At 39.7% G+C, this 14,317-nt stretch overlaps 1 protein-coding gene across 1 annotated transcript; it reads left to right on the forward strand.

Moving 5' to 3' along the window:
• Positions 1-381: 381 nt before the first annotated feature.
• tmem236 (transmembrane protein 236) lies at positions 382-4,512 on the forward strand. The gene is made up of 4 exons (XM_068341634.1): positions 382-641; positions 1,250-1,322; positions 2,016-2,139; positions 3,872-4,512. The coding sequence occupies exons 1-4, from the start codon at positions 388-390 to the stop codon at positions 4,510-4,512; spliced, it is 1,092 nt and encodes a 363-aa protein (XP_068197735.1). The 5' UTR covers positions 382-387.
• The last annotated feature ends 9,805 nt before the right edge of the window (positions 4,513-14,317 follow it).

The following is a 14,317-nucleotide window of genomic DNA, read 5'->3' on the forward strand; positions in this document are numbered from 1 at the left end:
ATCGTATTTTGTTAGTATTTTGTTGTATTGCAGAAAATTTTGCATAATTTGTGTTGATTTGTGTGTTTCCATCTTTATTTCTATATCTAAATACTATTAAAACGGGTATTGTACTTAAGGTTAGCTAGTATTTCCAGCACCTGTTTACAGTCAGGCTTTTCTTCAGCTTGACTTTCTCCTTGAAATTATGGGATAAGACTGCACTTCCTTTGTGAGCCCATAAACAGGAAAGCATGAACACCTCATTGCCTCAGCAATAAAAGAATATAGCCTCTGGTGCAGTGTAAGCAGTGTTGGTGCACAGAGTCCAATGGCCTGATAGGTTTGTTTTCTGAGGGATGATTGTCAAAGTGTTTTGCTCAGATCAGCAAGTGGTGTTCAGGGACCATGCCCTCGTGGAAAACTGTCAAGGTTATCCTGTATGAGGTGTTGCAGTTTGCAGCCCTTGTAGTGCCAGTCTTTGTGATTATGGAGAGGTTTGCCAGCCTCATACGTGATGTGAAAGGGCAGGATCATACTGCATACTGGTTAGTGGTGGCCGTTTCTATCGCCTACGTAACCTCTGTGACTCTGCTGGTGTGGGTTCCACTAAAATATGTGATTCTGAAGCAGAAGAGATTCATCTCAGGGATCAAACAGTGGTAAGTACGGAGATTAAGTGTCTACATATACCAGATGAAGCCCTTTAAGAGATGGAATGGACAAGGAGATAAAATGACGAGGTTCCACCTTGATGAATTTGCCTCGAAAATAGCTAGGAAGTAAAAGTAGAAAAGTGGCAAAGAAAAATAAATACATCTTACGAATCAGACCTAAATCCAAAAAATGTAGTATAAAGAACTTACGTTTTGATCAAAAAGTGTCCATGATGAAAAATGAGCTCTGAAGTTACTATGGTGATATGAAGCCGATTTTAATGAATACATTTTGTTAACTCTTTAATTATAAATCACTGGAGCCCTCTGTAAATCTTTAACAAAACTTAAAGGGAAAAAAATCTTAAGAAATTAAAATGTCTCTGTGTGTTTTTGTATGTTTTATGCATGTGCGTACATGCATATCTGTGTCTGTGTAGATTTTTTTTCTTAATGATAATATAATAGCACTGTATATCTTTGTCTAACTCTGAAAATGACGTGTTAAAATACAGTGTATACTACACAATTACAAATTCCTATACTAAAAAAACAATTAGCATATGCTGATAATTATTCAAATGAAAACTATAACAATCCATTTCGTTTGCCAGGAGACCAACGGCACTGGCGTATCTCATCCTGTGTACACTACCGTGCTTTGCTATTTTAATAGCCAGCTCCAAGGTAATGCCATGGAGAGTTGTTCCTCTTGCCACTGAGAAGCATCTGTTGACATTTCCTCCTGTCATGCTCCAACAGGGTTGTTGAAGAGGAATTTTTGTCTCTAACAGTCCATTTGTGGCTTATGACGCCCTCGTGAGAAAATGTGTTTACAGTGCTATAATTATTCACTAAGCAAAGGCTGACATGGCACATCGCACCACAAAGAACGTAATAGATTACCTGTCATCAGTTCTGCTCTGTCACTTTTGCAGTTTTTTCTGCTTTAAGTTACAACCAAATGTTTTCACTACTTCTACTAAGAATGCATGTCATTACTCAGAGAAGAAACAAAATACATCTATCAAGACTGAAGTTTCCCTCTGGTGTATTCAGTAACCTACAGTGAGCAGGTTGGACATTAACTCAATCTTGAAAAGCACCCTCCAAGAAAGGGTTTATTTTATCTACCCTCAAAGAATTGGCTAAGGCATTCATACATTTAGTACTTTGTAATCTTCTGTTAAGAGCATTCAGGAGCAACTTAGTTTCTATAACAACCGGGTACTATAATTGTATGGCCTTATAAAACTTGGAAATGTCACAATGAAAGGTTTCAATTTTGTTTCTGTACAATTCACCCCTAATGATTTATATGTTCCAGGTCACTTCTTTCTATTACTAAACCCATAGTTTTCATTTCATACTGTTCTGTAGGTGCAAGCTGACAGAGGAAGAAAACTTGACCATTTCCTTGAGTTACCTGTCTCCTTGGTGCTTTTCTCCCTCATATGTGTGGACATCATAGAGAGGATTCGCCCCTGCAGGCTCCTTGGACAGTGTAAGCCATGTAATTGTCAGCATTATTAAATACTAAAGTGAATATATCCTGAATTTTCATTATTTACATCATATATTACTGTATTTATTCTGCTTTATAAAATTAGTTGTGCTCAACTTCATCCCTGGTTATGGTTAGGGTCTGTGAGAATTGAGTAGTGAGGTTTAGAGAATTGAAGGTACCTGTATGCACCAGGCGAGCACAAACATTGACTCTGACATTAATTTTCCATGATTGAGGTGGCAATACTCAGAGAGGTGGATACTCAGAGCGTGATGGAGGGTTGGGCTGAGGATACTACAGGGACGCTCATCCCTGGTCTCCAGTCCCAGGGTTGTTGAAGAGCTGTCCTGGTTGACATGCCTCTACAACACTACATGGTGATCCTCAGCCACAGAGTGGGACTCGAACCGGGAACCACCTTACTGTGCGGTGACAGCACTCCCCACTGTCCCACCATGCTGCCTGTGCTGGAAGTTATTCTTCAGGTTTTTTTTTTAAACATTTATTTCAGCAAGTAAATGAGAATTGCTTCTCAAAAGACCTCAGCTGAGAAGTAATTTTCGTTTACAGTAATGACCTGGAATTCAAATCAATGTTTTTTGGTGGTGCTGGAGAACGAATGTAAACATGAGAACATACAAATTTTGCACAGAAAGGCCCCAGGTGGACTCGGACCCAGGACCTTCTTAACGTAACCCAACATTCCCCACTGTGCCACTGTGTTGTCCAAAGGTTCATGGAAGTATTTACTAATATGTGCTCAGAGGACTTGAAGATGTACAACCATGTCCCTTGAAGTGCTCTGCAAGTGGTGCTTTGAGAATATGGTGTATAGGATACATTTTTATGGCCATTTGATCCATGTATTAATGTGAATTCAGATTGCCAGCAATATCAAAATTGTTCCTGGTGAGCTCATCAAGGCCGTCCTTTGTCACTGATTCTCTAAATAATCACTGTCTAGTTACATTATTGGGAAGGGAAGGGAGTGGTTGGGTTAGGGTTAAGGTTAGGGAATGCTTTTGTGTACCCCCAGAAGAGACCCACCCTAAAAAGATCTCAAAGCACACACATATTTTCTTTGGCTGCATTTTAATTTGGTATTTTATTTTCATTTTATCCACAAATACAATCTCAAACCAAGTAATCTGCCTTTCATTTCAAAATAACAAAACACATATAAATTTACTTAAAAATATGGTTTTTGTACCCAAAGAGCACCTCTTATTCACCTAATAATACACACTCATACTGATGGTAGTGAGCTACCATTTCACCAGGAGACCTGGCGCAATCTGAGGTATACTTTGTATACATGGACAATAGGAGCCAAGACATGACTTTATGATTGGCAAGCATCTTTTTCTTCTTCCTGAATCAGAGCCAGATTATTTTGGTGTCCATTGGCTCTGTCTTGAAAGGCAGGACTAAACTATAAAGCTGGGAAGTTGTTATATTGATGATGTACAACTGGACTCTGGGTTGTATTACGTTCATAATAATAAAACTAAAACTGTGCAGTCAAATTCAACAGTACAGTAAAATTTAACAATTTTTAATGTTGGCTTACATTGAGGTGATGATTCAAATTCATCCTGAGTTTTGTGGATTTGTCAGACTATATTAAGGTACACTGTCAAGTAGTTCCTTGATTTTGGCCTTGAGGATAATCCTCTCATACAGAATGTCAATTATAGTGGCTGATGTTATGTACTTTTGTCATTTTTAGCAGACAGTCTGGACCTTGATCTTGACATGTCAGGACCTGTCCTCACCCACCTGAACCATGTGGCCACTGTTTCCAGACAACTACACACTGACATAGGCCAGAACGGTTTGACCCAAGGCCAGCCTGACACCAGGAATGGCAGCACCTCAGACAGATGGCAGGACAACACTGGCTCACCCAGCCACTCCACGCCAAGCTCACGAGCACCCAGCACAGCCTACCTATACTCATCATCCTTATGGCATGGATCCTACTCTGGCCATCTGGGCTTCCTGCGAAGGAGAGATATGAGGGCAGAGGTGATTGTGGACAGTTTTATGTTCTGGTTAGACACTGTGGAGATTGTGAGAATGGCAGGAGAGCCATCAGTCTTCTACTCAGGATGGGTGTTTCCTATCTACATCTTTGCCTTCCTGTCTACTCTCCGTGTGGTTATTGTACCTAACAGCCCTTTATTGGCCTCTGCTGGATTGGCTTTGCAGGACCTTCCTTTCTTCATCATTCGTGTTGCTGTGATTATTGTGTTTGGTTATGTCACTCCTGTGTTGTACCCTTTAAAAAATGTACTGGTGGGCCTGACTTTCATCTACTTCACATTTCTGGCCAACCTGAAGTTTTTCAAACGGCATAGCATGTTTTGAGATGAAGTGACACATTCATCATAGATCTGTTGCGTTTCTGGTTGAACAGCTGGTATCTTTCCGTGAGCTGTAGTAGAGACACATATTGCTGGGAAAAATGACAAACGACATGTTTTGAATCATAATGGTTGCAAATGAATTATAAGGCCTTTCATCGAGTTAAAGTGTGAAAGTAATTCTGGATTCAAAACAATATGGGTCCAGAAAGTCATCTGTTCATGTCTCTATGGCATATTTGTTTCCAGATATTTGGTTGATGATGAGGATATGCTTACTTTCATATTACTTACTTTCTTTTTGATTTATCTAAACCATTTAAGTTAAAAAGTTTCAAACAAGAAGCTTCATTTTTTTTAGCCTTTTTATAATATGACATATGCAAAATAAACATAATTTAAAAACAGATGAAAATATTTGAAAGTGTATGTTAACTTGTTCATATTAACAATGAAAATTTCCGAGATTTTGCTAGATTAAGGTGATAATTAACAATTTATTGCTTTGATATAAAATTCTACATCTAATTTATGATATGAACTTTGCCAAGGAGGTGTATTTTTAACAGCATGTGTTTGTTTATGTTTAGCGCTATCAAATTGTTTTCAGATTTTTATGAAACGTGTTTGAAAGAACATAGTCGGGGAGTTGGGTAAGCAGATATTATTTTCTTGTTTTTGTCAGTCAAACTATTTAAAATATTTCCATGACTCTGGGTGATGGAGTGGGTCTTGTAAATTAAAGAGATCCCAACCACAAGAAATGAAGGACTACACTTCACGTAAAAAAACATTAACATCCTCAGAAAACATTAATAAAAAGTGGCTCTTTCAGGGGAAAGATTCAAACAGAAATGTCTAATGAGAGAAAGGGGCATGTATCTAGCCTGCCAGTAATTTAAATCTTGGTTGGAATGGGCTCAGTGACATTCTCAAGCAGACAAGTCGGTGTTCATTTGTGAGCCTAGAACAGTACTTATTTTTGATAATGTTCATGGTGGAAAAAGTTGACTCACAGCTCTAAGTCGATCCAGACATCCATCATGATGTGCAGTGCTACTGTGGTTAGACCAGGGAACACAATCCCTGACAGTTCGCCATTTGGTCATGCATGGGTATTGGTTCTTTAACTTAAGAAGGAATCTGATTAATTCTCCATCACGTTACATATTTTCTGTTTGCTCTCTTCTGATTAGTTGCTTTGTCCTTGATGATTGTTAATTGCAATTTCACTCTCATCTTTTGCACCATAGTGGTTTATGTCTTCATGGCCATAAAACTCTTGTTGTTTGTAACCTTGGCAAAACCGTGTGTGTGTGTGTGTGTGTATGCGTGCGTGCGTGTGCACACGTGTGTGTGTGTGACTGTGAATGAAGAATGCCCCAAGCCAATAGCAAAAACAAAAACCACATCCCCGCCCGCCCCAAAAAATAGTCAACATCTCTTTTCCTTGTTATCGGAGTCTCAAAATGTCACATTCAACTGCAAAGAGTTCCCCAAGGCACATGAGTTCATTTGTATAATCTTTTTAGTCATTCAAAGTCATTTTAATGCCTGCCTCAATGAGTTATCATTTATTCGTACTTTTTACCCAAAAAGCTAGCGTCAAAACTTCAGAAATGTCTTATACAAATATGTAGATAGTGATCTGGTGTTACAAACACATTTCTGGGAGAATGGGAGAATCATCCCTCCATCCATCCATCCATCTATCCATCCATGCATCCATCCATCAATTTTCTTGCAGACAAGATGACGGCAAGCATGTCAGCTACAGCCATTTTTACATTAATTTTTCATCTGCTGCCATCCTCAAGGCCAGAATTATGACTGTCACCAACTTTTATTTGAATACTGTACATGCAAAACTAATGACATCTACCTGCTGCACCTGTACCTTAATGCATTTAATATTCATTGAAGGTCTGTGAAATTTTTAGTTTAACAACAAAATATTAACCTAACATGGTTAGTCTATTGCTCAATGTATCACTGTCTTGAAGTAACGCCTGAAAGAGCCGCTAAAGTAGCTAGTAAATGTGAGTTTCTTCTGAAAACATGCTGAAAGTTTTTTCCTGTATTGAAAATCAAATGTTCTTGGACCACAAATTACTATAAAAAATGAGATGTTTTTGCAAATTTGAGTAAAAGCACAACAATCCCTATATGTCTCTTCCTTTTGCTGTCAATGTAACATGAAAAGAAGACAGCGCAGCTGCAAAGAAGTGAAATTACATGAAAGGAAGCAACAGTGGAGGGAGACAGAGCAGACATTATGGTCAGAGATGAAGGAAAAGCAGGAGGGGAAAACAGAAGAGGATGGACAGAGGAAAGGGGAGGGAGAATGGGACATTGCTGTTAACGATGGGTGGAGGCTTTGTAAATCTGAGAAGCTGGAGGCGCATTTGAATTCAGGCTGTGTGTCTGCTGCGCTGGCTGGTTATTACCTGCTCTAGCATGGCAACAGAGGGAGACAGGGAAAGTGGCGAGCTTCAGCTGCAGCCTTCGCACATGCAGACACTCACACATGTGCATGCATGGCCACAACAAGAGCGCAAGGACTGACTCAGATAAGCAAGAACACTGCAGAGATGAAAGGATCTTTGAGATACAGAAGCAGCGTGGTGGAGAAAGAGATACTGGAAGATGAGCTGTAGCACCGGTAATTTTGAAGCAGAAGGAATTGCAGAGAACCTGGCAATCTTTGTCCCTGGACTCGAAATGTGGGCTTACAAGAAAAAGATTTAAAGGGATATAGGTGATGTAAGAGATTCAATTTCCAATTTAATCAAAGGGTAGGTAAACAAAAAAAAACAAAAAAAACTTTATGGACCAAGACTGTAGCGTAACAGTGAGAGACGACAGGGTGAGTCCAGATTTAGAGAAAGGGCAGAGATTCAGAATTAGGATGGTAAGCACAGGAGGGCACATCTGACATGAAACAAACTGTTCGTTGTGTGTTCGGAACACATGTGGAAACACAAGACATACAGACCTCAGCACAGTCACTGGATTTGGAATAGATTGGATCCTCACAAAACAAAGGACTTTGCAGATTCTGTGTGGCGGGTTTTGTATGCCGTCATCTGGACTAATCTGAGGAGATAACTTTTGAGAGGGAGCATCCACTGAGCCCCAAGGTGATCACTACTTCCTGCAACAACTCCTGGATGCAAGAGATTCCCTTGTGGTATCCCCACTCAACTAATGGTCTAGCGATCTGTGCCATGAGGATCCTGAATGTGAGCCTGGCCTGAGATGACCCACCTCTGAGGCTCCATCAGCCTGTCTCCTCCTTCCCCCACCTGGATGTCTTGATGTATTGCTGTGGGCTGGGACACTGGCGGAGAGTGCAATCCATCTATGTAAGTGACCTGCACAGCGATACTTGCAGAATCCATCCCCATGTTTTTGATACCATAGTAACAATGGAATTGTTTTGTGGCAAAGAGTGGGGGATGAACCATGAGCCATAGCACATTATTGTGTTTTATCTATAATTACTGTATACTATTGTAAATGTGGTCATTGTGTACTTTTAAAGATGCTGCTCATCATTCACACATTTTTGGTTACCAGCAGTGGTAGGTATTTATCTTACAACCAGAGGGGTTTTTTTGTTTTGTTTTTTTGCTAAGGTCTTCACCACAGGTCGTTGGGGCAAATGATGGCATTGTTGAACAGGTCTTTTTTACTGTTCCCATACAGGACTCCAGAAAACATTACCTACACACTCATCTTATCTAGAGGGTATTACTCTGGTGTGTTTTTTACTGTGAAATTAAGCATGATTCAGCCACACAATTCAGCCACAAAACCAAAAAAACTAATTACTATATCAGTTACATATTTCCATATCAGTAATTAAATTTAGCATTTGAAATTTTTTCTCCCCTTATCTGTTCTGGCTGAGCTGTCTGGATGAGGAGATGAGGGGGAGTCCATTATCTTATTACAGAAAGGTTTTACAGTCCTCTAAATAACAGAGGAACAGAGGATAGTCTCACTCCACTTCTCCATTTTTATATTCATTCTTGTATTTCTGCTACCTCTCTCTTCCTTTCCTTACTATTCTCTGTCAGTCATTGTTGTGTTTCTCTTCACGTGTTCGCTCAGCCTTTGTCGAGTTCCATTGCAGCTGATTCTCTAGTCTCTTAGTCCTGCACCATGTGATGACTCTGACTTCAGACAACAAAGTTACTGTATAACCACATTGCTACATAAATAGGCTTACCATGAGCTCTCAACACTCAAATGTTGTCAGCATAGATCACAGATTACTACAACTCTGCTGCTGTATTCAATTTTTAACCACCTCATAAAAAAGCCAGGAGTGAAATTTACAGAAATATGCCGCATGACTAAATTCAGTGACATTAGAAGCGGCACCTGTGATTTCATTGATATGAGGTGTTTGCAACAGTAAAAATAAAATCCCTGAACTAAGAGACTACTTATTTCTGTTTTGACTTATTTTTAAACCATTTACTACAATACAATGTTGTGTTGCAGGCAAGTGCTTCAAAACTCGTGTACCGTGTGGTGCCTCAGGTTGACATAGCTAGATCAGAGAATAACTCTATAATTATACTGTACGTATATTACTACACAATCAATGTTTATATTTGAGATTTTTCTCAAGTCTTTGCTTTTTTCTTTCAGCCAATAATGTTGCACAATTTTCTGTTCTATGCTTCTAAAATCCATCAAATCAAATGGGGGGATTATTATCATGGTCCCAATCCCTGAATACCTTTAAAATGTGTAAATTCTGTAATTAATCCCTCACCTAGCTGACTAGTTGAATCAGCAGAATCCACAGAAATGTAAACATTTTATGAATTACTTCAGTGAAAAACATGGGGATTTGTCAACCCTTCATCACCTTTTATTTGCCTTCATCCCTAAACCACTTAAGTGAAATCTCTCTGGCAACCTCTGCAGTGTTCTTCTTTCAAAATCATCCACCTGCTTTACAAATTGCATCCATAATTTACAAAAATAAAAATTAAAAAGCTGTCCAGATTGTTCCTGCTGCATGAACTATTATCTTATGTTCCTGTTTTGTGGGGTTTTCCCTTCCTATTTCAAAAATCATAGAATTTACCTCCTTTTAAAGAAAGGAGTAACTACACTCATCTTCAAGCTGTCATTTTTCAAGCTGTCATTTTTATCTAAGGTTTAACATTTTTATCTAAGGTTTTACAAAAACACATGTCCACTCAACTGGTTTCTTTCATAATTGACAGATCTTTGAAAAATGTTCAATCTTGAAATGTAGTGTCCTCGTTTATTCTTATTTCTTGTGTGGTGCCTCAGGGGATATTATAGGTACCATCTAATACACCATTTACTGTACTTGCTACCCTATTAGACCAAAATTTAATATCCTGATTTTAATACCCGCTGGGAAATTACTGGCATTGGACAACCCGCTATACCGCGCGTTCTACCACTGAGCAACCGCCGCCCCAGTAGCTCAGTGGTATGACACCCATATCCCTTAAGAACAGATGCCACTGATGTTACTCACAGTATGTCCTGTTTGAAGGATTTTGAAATTGGATGTCTGAAAATTCTCTTTAAGTGACTGACAAAAAAGTTGAAGTAAGTATAATTACCCAACCTGGCCAAGGCACTAGTGATACTAAAATTGCTCATTTGTGTAGGTTCACATCCATCCAGATCATGGTTATCCAAACTTATTTAAATCAATCCACTGGACCTTAAGTATGAATACCAATACTCTCTCTGGGCTGATGGCGAATGTGAACCCTTCTTGTGAGTCTTTGAATAAGTAGCCGTTAACAAAGAGTGTTGGAGATCTCCAATAGAAGATTTTACACGGCGCCATCAACAGTTTGATTGCAGTTTTGAATCCAAATATATCTGAAAACTGTCTGTTCTGTTCTCACAAGGAAACTATTTTTCACTGCGTCCTAGAATGTCAGGGACTCGACAATCTATTCCTGTTTTTAGAGGGAATCTTTCTCTCATTCAGTCTTGTTTTTGAGAGACAGATATACAGTACAGTACATTACAGCTTTGAAATGCAGGAAAAATCAAAAAAGGATTGGCAGATTCTAAACTTTCTTCTGAGCCAAGCAAAGATGGTTATTTATCTAAGCAGGAAAGAAAAGGTTGAAGGTTCGTCTGACCTCAGTGCAGAAGCCATTTTAAGAAGAATGTGTTAGACAAGAATAAGAATCAATCTTGACTATTTCAGAGCTATGAATGATTTAGATGCTTTTACGACCTATGGTGTGTCAAAAATTTCTTAAGTTCCTTGTTAATGAGGAACTCATGTTCAGTCAGTGTTTGGTTTAATTCAAGTATATTTTGCTCATATTTCATATGATGGGTTTTTTTTGGAGTGTGTGTTCATGTTTGAGTGAATCTCTCTTGGATGTTGTTAACGTTGTTGATAACAATGACATTTGACCTATTTTGGAAATTGTACATGATTTCATGTTCATGCTTACCATTATGGATGTGTACACTTGTCCAGTTTTGGTAAAACAAGTCAGCAATTGCATTCGGTGAAAAGACTTTGCTTCACATGCTAAATTATGTGAATGACCTTACATTCCATACATTCATACATGCATATATAAATTCATAAATATACATAGTAGTTTATATGCATTTGGGATTTTGGGATTGGCATACAGGATGCATTCATCTATAATACCATCAAGCTGTTATTCTGTCTCTCTATGACCAGTCACTGTGGAGGAGTTCAGCAGTATATACTATATATATATATATATATATATATATATATATATATATATATATATTATATACAGTATATAGTATATATATATACACATATATACACTATATATATACTATATATATACTGTATATACTGTATATGACTGGCAGTGCATAGATGTTGATGGCTCAGACCTTGTTTAGCGGTGGGAGCCACTTACAGTATTATGGGATGTATTTATGCAAGTTTGACCAAGTCGGACATCACTGAAGGCCTAGTTGTGAAATGCGCGGTCCGCCACTGATATCTGCCTCTGACAGACACTATCGGAGTTATCCTATCTTTGCTTCCGTCTCCCACTCCTCCTCCTACATCTTCAGTCAGTTTTGAATCGTGTTCAGCTGGTTGTGAATAGAGGGTGATGCTCAAGGAACATGTATACGTGGTGAGGATTGTCGGCACAGGAAGACTTCAAAATGAAATGCCTATCACCAAGTCTGAGTGGGCTGGTGCTGCTAAGAGTGGACTTGGATCTGTGTGTGTGTGCATGAAGGCCCTTGTACTTACTGCCCACAATCCATGTCAAGAGTGCCCAAGAACAAAAATGCCTCCTGGGTGAGAACTTCCTCTGTGACTGGTAAATGGGGAGAAGTGGAGGCGGAGGGCTGCTAGTGGATTAAAATAGTGCAGTTGCAGTGCTTCCTAATCTGTGCTTGCTCTTCTCTGCTTTGGAATTTGTTTTTCTGGCTTTAATTTCTTGAAATATATGCATTTTGCATATTGTTTTTGGAATTTCAGCACTCATCATTTTGGTGTCTCACTCAACAAAAGCATAGTCTTTGTTGTGTTTAAAGGGGTTTCTTTGGTGTATCAGATAGAGATGGAAGCAAATAACATTATTGTCTGTGATCTTCTGCACATCTGTCTTGATTTTTCCAGTTGCCATGTGGTCGAAAATAACCTATGATCTGCTCAGAGATGCTTGACAGTTTACAATGTGCTGCACAAGCAGCTGAAAGTGCAAAAACAAATCTTGACAAAAAACCCCCAAACAAACATTAGCAAATAAGAAAATATGATATTGGGATTTGTATCAGCTCTGTTTTGTTCCCACAGATGCGAGATTTACTACACTATATTTGAAATGTATTACCTCAAATTGATCTGTGATTCAGAATTTCAACTGTCATAAAGTTGGTGAAATGAGCTCTTTCGAAAACACGCTGTTCATCTGGGCTGGCCAATCAATCAATCAATCAATCAATCAATCAATCAATCAATCAATCAATCAATCAATCAATCAATCAATCAATCAAGCATCAATCAATCAATCAATCAATCAATCTTTATTTGTATAGTGCTTAATTGCATCAGCAGACGTTTCAAAGCGCTTTAGACAGAGAAACTCAACAGAACCCTCCAGAGCAAGCATTAGCAACAGCGGCGGGGTAAAAACTTTCTCATTGTGGAAGAAACTTTGGGCAGGACCCAGACTCTGGAAAGCGGTCATCCACCTTGTCCCGTTGGATGGAAAAGGACATACAATGGGGATAGGGACAGGGCAAGGAAAAGAGACAGACAGAGATTGAGTGGCAGATAGGACAAATGGAATTGCAGTCTAAAGTTGAGCTCTAGCTGCTCAAGTGGGGTTGGGATTTTCAGGCCTTTCTGCCATGGTTCGGTGTTCTTATTTGTAGTGATGTCCGCTATGTTCCGGCGCTCCGATACACACCTCGATAGGCGTTCCCATTTGAAATACTGCTTCGGAGCCTGCTTCAAATGTGGACAAACCACGTGACTGATGACATTTGGCACACCAAGTGTTCCGAAATCCTAAGTGCCCCATTCCCCAGGTGACACACTGGTGCTCCATTCACCAGGTGAAACAGTTTAGTGGTCCGGATCAATGGTTGATCCGAAACACCGGCCGGTCCCAGATGTGTTAAAATGGATGAAACAGTGCGGTGCACTGCCAATCGTGTCAATATCGCTTGGATTGATCACATAAGCGCTCCAATTGCTCACAGACAGTAAGAGAGAAGTACAGAGAAGGCCAGAAGGAGCTGCATTGTGTTTTTGTAGATCTGGAGAAAGCTTATGACAGGGTTCCCAGAGAGGAACTGTGGTATTGTATGAGGAAGTCTGGAGTGGCAGAGAAGTATGTTAGAGCATTGCAGGACATGTATGAGGACTGTAAGACAGTTGTGAGGTGTGCTGTAGGTGTGATAGAGGAGTTCAAGGTTGAGGTGGGACTGCATCAGGGATCAGCTCTGAGCCCCTTCTTGTTTGCTATGGTGATGGACAGGCTGACAGACGAGGTTAGACAGGAATCTTCATAGACCATGGTGTTTGCAGCTGACATTGTGATCTGCAGTGAGAGCAGGGAACAGGTGGAGGAGAAGCTAGAGAGGTGGAGGTTTGTCCTGGAAAGGAGAGGAATGAAGGTTAGCAGCAGTAAGACAGAGTACATGTGTGTGAATGAGAGGGACCCAAGTGGAAGAGTGAGGTTACATGGAGAAGAGATCAAGAAGGTGGAGAATTTTAAGTACTTAGGGTCAACAGTCCAGAACAATGGAGAGTATGGAAAAGAAGTGAAGAAGCGTGTACAGGCAGGATGGAACGGGTGGAGAAAAGTGTCAGGTGTGATGTGTGATAGAAGAGTTTCAGCTAAAATGAAAGGAAAAGTGTACAAAACTGTGGTGAGACCAGCGATGTTGTTTGGTCTAGAGACAGTGTCCCTGAGGAAAAGACAGGAGACAGAGCTGGAGGTAGCAGAGATGAAGATGCTGAGGTTCTCTCTGGGAGTGACCAGAATGGATAGGATCAGGAATGAGTACATCAGAGGGACAGCACATGTTAGAGGTTTTGGAGATGAAGTCAGAGTGACATTGTTTGGACATGTCCAGTGGAGAGATCGTGAATATATTGGTAGAAGGATGCTGAGTTTTGAATTGCCTAGAGAAAGACCAAAGAGGAGGTTTATGGAAATAATGAGGGAGGACATGAAGGTAGTTGGTGTGAGAGAAGAGGATGCAAAGGACAGGGCTAGACGGAGGCAATTGATTCGCTGTGGCGACCCCTGAAGTGAAAA

Source organism: Antennarius striatus, chromosome 18, assembly GCF_040054535.1.
Source record: "Antennarius striatus isolate MH-2024 chromosome 18, ASM4005453v1, whole genome shotgun sequence".
Taxonomy (NCBI): Eukaryota; Metazoa; Chordata; class Actinopteri; order Lophiiformes; family Antennariidae; genus Antennarius; species Antennarius striatus.

What these genes read in the sequence shown, in the direction of transcription:
- tmem236 (XM_068341634.1), top strand. Translation starts at nt 388, where the DNA reads ATGCCCTCGTGGAAAACTGTCAAGGTTATCCTGTATGAGGTGTTGCAG. An exon ending in ATCTCAGGGATCAAACAGTG is followed by an intron (nt 642 to 1,249) that starts GTAAGTACGGAG and finishes TTCGTTTGCCAG; the next exon opens with GAGACCAACGGCACTGGCGT. An exon ending in TTTTAATAGCCAGCTCCAAG is followed by an intron (nt 1,323 to 2,015) that starts GTAATGCCATGG and finishes ACTGTTCTGTAG; the next exon opens with GTGCAAGCTGACAGAGGAAG.